At 38.0% G+C, this 6,000-nt stretch overlaps 1 protein-coding gene across 3 annotated transcripts in view; it reads left to right on the top strand.

Annotated features, from left to right (window-relative positions):
- hook (hook microtubule tethering protein) overlaps positions 1-6,000 on the top strand; it is a 439,379-nt gene that overhangs the window by 314,920 nt on the left and 118,459 nt on the right. For all 3 annotated transcript variants that reach the window (XR_012966008.1, XM_076179534.1, XM_076179535.1), the window contains exons 5-8: positions 707-787; positions 2,522-2,742; positions 3,046-3,217; positions 3,888-4,003. Coding sequence is in view for 2 of the 3 variants with exons in the window: in XM_076179534.1 (XP_076035649.1) it covers positions 707-787; positions 2,522-2,742; positions 3,046-3,217; positions 3,888-4,003 (590 nt within the window). In the remaining variant the exon portion in view is untranslated. The remainder of the gene's footprint in view (positions 1-706; positions 788-2,521; positions 2,743-3,045; positions 3,218-3,887; positions 4,004-6,000) is intronic.

The raw sequence follows: 6,000 nt of genomic DNA, 5'->3' as shown, positions 1-6,000 counted from the left end.
ACAGTCCTTTTGAACCATCCCATGTAGCATGGTCGCTAGCGTCTTGGCCTTGTGATTATCGACGCACGGGCCAGGGCTCGAATCCCATGGCAGAGCTTCTAAAAATGTTCAATCTGTCTTTAACATACACAACTTGTCGGAGGGCTCGCCTAATACGGGGATTGGATGAAAATGAGACTAGATCTTCCAATGTTACGTGAAGCGTGGTCGGGGACTAGTACAGTCCTTTTGAACCATCCCATGTAGCATGGTCGCTAGCGTCTTGGCCTCGTGATTATCGACGCATGGGCCAGGGCTCGAATCCCATGGCAGAGCTTCTAAAAATGTTCAATCTGTCTTTAACATACACACACACACACACACACACACACACACACACACACACACACACACACACATATATATATATATATATACACACACACACACACACACACACACACACACACACATAATGTGTTTATATGCATTTATTTTACCTTATTGTATTTTATTTAACGAGTTGTGTGTACTTGGAATTTCCTTGTAAGATTGTTGCCATAGGTTCCATTTACAGTATACTCAATGAATCCCTCAGGATTCTGTTTATAAACTGATGTTTTTTTTTAAATAGATGGCCAAGATTGGCCAGATGAATTGGTGTTCTAATAATCTTTGTGTTTGATATAGTTGCCATTCTCTTTGACTGCTTGTGTTTATTTTTCAGGAGAAACAGGTGACCATGACGAGCTGGGCCGAATGTTGCAGCTTATTCTTGGCTGTGCCATCAACTGTGAAAGGAAACAACGTGAGTACAGTCTAAGGCTATTTTGGCCCCAAATTCTCTCAGGTTGTTTGCATTATACAGGGTGGGGCGCGGAAACTTCCCGATTTGGGGATTGAATTATAAAGTGTTTACACTTCACAAAAAAAAAAAAAAAAAAAAAAAAAAAAACCAGGACAATATGAAATTGATGCAAAAGAAGTAAAGAAAGTTTGTTATGAAAAGGACCTAGGAGTAATTACCAAAGACATGTCCCCAGACAAGCAGATTAACAAAATAGTCGGAGAAGCCTACAATTTATTAAGATCAGTAAAGGTGGCTTTTAATTACTTGGATGAGGTAATGGTAAAGAGAATACTAGTCACACTGATAAGACCAAGATTGGAGTATGCAGCAACACTGTGGACACCCAGTACAAAAAAGAATATAAGAAAAATAGAAAGAATCCAGAGAGCAACAACAAAGATGACCCCAACAGTTTCAACACTTTCAAAACTGATATATGAGCAAAGATTGTCTAAACTGGAACTATCAACCCTGGAACAAAAAAGGAGAAAAAGGTGATCTGTTGGCCATTTATAGAATTATGAAAGGCATGGAAGTCCTTGATAGAGAAGACTTATTAAATTGGGATAGAAGAAAAACAAGGGGACATGAAAAGAAACTCAAAAAGGACAGTTATAGAAGAGATCTGAAAAAACAGCTTTCCACACAGAGTGGTGGATGTCTGGAACAAATTGGATGAAACAATAGTGTGTGCAAACACCATACATGAATTTAAGAACAAACTAGATGTTGTGAGATACAAAGACAGGACACCATGAGCATAGCTCCCCTTCCCTTACAATGCAACTAGGTAAATACAAAGAGCAACGACAAAGATGACCCCAGCTTTTTCAAAGCTGACATATAAGTAAAGCCTGTCTAAACTGGAATTACCAACCCTGGAACAAAGGAGAGAAAAAGGTGATCTGTTGGCCATTTATAGAATTATGAAAGGCATGGAAGTTCTTGATAGAGAAGTCTTATTAAATTGGGATAGAAGAAAGACAAGGGGACATGAAAAGAAACTCAAAAAGGACAGTTATAGAAAAGATTTGAAGAAAAAAACCCACAGCTTTCCACACAGTGGTGGATATCTGGAACAAATGGGATGAAACAATAGTGTGTGCAAACAACCATACATGAATTTAAGAACAATCTAGATGTTGCAAGATACAAAGACAGGACACCACGAGCATAGCTCCCCTTCCCGTAGAATGCAACTAGGTATTTATCTAGTTGTATTTTGCGGGAAGGGGAGCTATGCTCATGGTATCCCGCCTTTGTATCTCGCAGTGCTTAGTTTACTTTTAAATTCATGAATGGTTTTTGTGCATACTATTTCATTATCCAGTTTGTTCCAAGTGTCCACTACTCTATGTGGGAAACTGTTTTTCCTCAGTTCTCTTCTGTAGCTATGTTTTTTTATTTTCTTTCCATGTCCTATTGTGTTTCTCTTGTCCCAGTTTAGTAAGTCTTTTCGAGTATCTCTGTGCCTTTCATGATTTTGTAGATGGTCAGTAGGTCACCTCTCTCTCTTCTTTGCTCCAGCATCGGTAACTCCACACATGCACACACACACTCTTTCTCTCTTGTCTAGACCAAATGGAATATTCCTAAGAGCTCTGTAGTAGTAGTAGTGGCAGCATTAGTAATAAGTGAATTAGATATTTTAGAACTTCTTCATTTTGAAGTTATGAGGCTTTTGTTTTGCAGAGTACATTGAGGCCATCATGGGCATGGAAGAGACTGTGCAAGCTGTTATCATGGGCGCTATTCAGGATTTGATGACACGAGAAGGGTCACCATCAGGTGCTGGGGACATGCCAGGCCCTGCCTCTTTTCATCCACACATGAAGACATTATTAGAGCAGCTGGAAGCGGCATCACGCGCCAAAGATGAATCTGTACAACGATGCCATGAACTTGAACTTCAGGTTGGTTTGATGAGATATCAGTGATTTGGGGTTGTAAAAAGTAAGTACAGTAATGGAGACAGTTTAGTAAGGTGTACTTAAGTAAGATGATTAGGAGTTAAGACATTATGGTAGATTTCTTCATTTGAATTGTACACTTTGTAAGCTCTAAAGACTGAGCTATAGACATGTAAAATATAAGATTATAAACAATGTCATATTCATTTTAAAAACTGGAAGTAGCTTTAAGATTACTCTTCTGAATCTTAGTATGAAAAATCTGATGAACTTCTGTGATTAAGAATAACATTAATTATCTTTCAGTTGTCTGTGATAAGGGAGGAGAAAGAGAAATTAGCCTTACAGAATGAAAAGTGTTTGGAGCGTTTAGAAGGCCTGGAGAGTGGTGTTGACATTGGCACTTCGACTTTACGCTACAAAGATATGAAAAAGCAAGTTGATGGCTTACAAGATGAAGTGTTCAAACTTGAAAACTGTGAGTCTGAAATTGTGTTCTTGTTTCATGATATAATTGTGATGATTTAGGTATTAAGTTTGTTTATTAATGCTTAACTTCAAATTTAGAATATTTTAAGGTATTTTTGTTGTATAATCATGTTGATACAACAGTTACCTGCAGTCACTATAGATATATTAGGTTCTCATTCTATGTGATGGATGGGTACTGATTGCATATGAACAATTCAAACATGGTATCCTTTCAGATTGTAAATGAATGAAGGTATGACATAGTCTGAAAGGATGTTCTGCTATGTTATTATAAACTTTTGTTTAGATTAGGATGTACAATTCCAGAATTGTATAATTCAAATGTTAAGAATGAGACCAGATCCTGGCTCCATGGGGATGCACCTCCAGGTGGAGGTTGTGGGGTGAGGTTGCTTGCATCCTGAACATATCTGGGTCTGTACTAGATTTCTGGGTCAGCTTATGGGCCTTATCTCCTCTTGGAAAATGACATTGTCACATGTAGGCCTACCTGATTGATGACTTGACAGCAGTGGCTGTTACCAGTTACGTGGGAGACATGAGCCTTCTGTAAAAAATACTTGGGGCAACAGATTGTTTAATTTATTGATTGTAAAATGAGAACCTATATTAACAAATGTTGAGAAATGAACATTAACTGCTTTGTTTTTGTTTAGCACGTGATGAGTACAGAGCACGAGTGGAGGTCTTGGAAAGGGAAAATGTTGAGATTCAGACTCGTAATGAAGATCTACAGAAACTTGCAGATGAAGCAAGGTCACTCAAAGATGAGGTATGATAATGTTGTGAGATAGTGTGCTGGTTCAAAATGATGCAACCATGACCAGCTTGTCTGTCTGTATTTCTTGTTGTCTGTTTTTTATATAATTTTTACAAATGACATACTAACATCATCTTTCAATAGAAGAAGGAACCCCCTTGATAAAAAATATTACAAAAAGCATCTCGCAAAAAGAATATAAATTCCCGATATAAAAATAATAATAGTATCCTACAAAAGCATAACAAATAAATACCATAAGAAACGGAAACAGAAAGTTTACATGTTCCTTAACAGTGGGTCATGTGTCATCCATATGTCCAAAACATCAAAATGCACCCTTGTCTACCTTATAATTGCACTTTTTTTCTTTCTTTTATATTGTTTCTGATTTTGTCATAACCATTTTTTATGTTTGCCACTTCATGAATTTTTCAACTACTTTATTTCCAACACACTGGAAAAACATTTACTTAATCTCCAAATTACTTTTCAAAGTTCACAGATGTGATTAATTTGCTGGTTAGTGAAATGTATACCGAAGCCAAGGTTGCATCATTTCTGAATGGGTTGGTTAGACTCTGCTTTAATCCATTGAATTGTAAAAATCTTTCTTTCAGCTGAATGAAATCATCTGGCACTGGCCAGAATATGGAAGATGTTGACAAACTCAGATGGTTTAAGCCTACTAATGACAGTTTAGTTGTACATCACATTTCCAACTTCACCTCAGATGATAGGCACACAATTTTATCCATGAGCCTTTAGCCCCACCCTTCCCTCCCACCACATCCAGTTGGCATGGCCAACTGGATGCAAAATAAATGAATAATCATACATATATATACCAAAGGCTTTTTCAAAGAAAAAGGCATAGAAACCACTCCCACCCATTCCATATCCCATACATTCCACTTCCCTACACCCTCCTCCCTCCCTCCCATCTCGGCACCTCCTGCATAAATATCTATAACAGGCAAATGTCTACTGAGCAGGGAAGGGAAAAGGCAAGAGATGGTTGTAAATGGAGAGTGGTTGTAAGTGGATGATAAATTGATATGGCCCATGAGGATTTCTTCTTGTCTTAACTGTAAGTTGTGGAGAAGATGAGGTGGTAGGATTATCATGTAATGAGGCAGTGGTGGTAAACCAGTTCAGTTCGCTCCCTGACCTCAGCTAGTGAACACATTTGCTGCTGGGACACCATTTAGTGAATACCTCCTGTAAAGTTTATTGCTTCCTATGAAATTTATTACTTCAAATAGTGTCAAGTGATTGTGTTTCTTGTAATTATATATGTATATTGTTAAAGTTATGGACAAAAGGTATAGTGCAGTGTTCTATATGTCTTTACCTAGTTTACCTAGTTGTATTTCACGGGATAAAAGGGGCATTACGAAATAGAGGAATGTCTGTTTAGGAAGTACAGGAGAGGACAGAAGATAGGGGTGAATGGAGAAGGGTTTTGTATGGATGATACTGTGATGCATGAGGGGGAGTTGGTGGGGGATTAGGGGGTGAGTGAGCATGTATGAGAAATAAATTGACGCAGCCCGAAGGGATTACTTCCCGTCTTCTCGTTTTCTTCATGAGGGGACAGAGAGGGGGGGTTGCCGAATTAATGAAGCGGCCTTGCTGTGGATTTGCGGAGTCTTGCGACACTGCTTCTCACCCAGGGCAGTGGACAGGAGGTGCTCAGATAAGAGGGAGGGTGGAGGGGTGTGGAGTGTATTCAGTGATGGAATGGGTGGAAATGATTTTATGCCTTTCCCTTTTTGGCTACCTCCCTTGTAAGGGGGAAAAAGCCTTGGTATATGTATGTATGTATATACATGTATATATGTGTGTGAGTGTGTGTGTGTGTGTATATATATATGTATATATATATATATATATATATATATATATATATATATATATATATATATATAATATGTATTACAAGTGAAAAATGTGATCACATTTGTCAGTCATGTGAAAACCACTATTGGAGTAAAAAAGACTGGAGA

Source organism: Oratosquilla oratoria, chromosome 43 (genome assembly GCF_046742065.1).
Source record: "Oratosquilla oratoria isolate Oo_2021 chromosome 43, ASM4674206v1, whole genome shotgun sequence".
NCBI lineage: Eukaryota > Metazoa > Arthropoda > Malacostraca > Stomatopoda > Squillidae > Oratosquilla > Oratosquilla oratoria.
The sequence above is the reverse complement of the archived record's forward strand: the minus strand, read 5'-3'. Positions and strand labels throughout refer to the sequence as shown.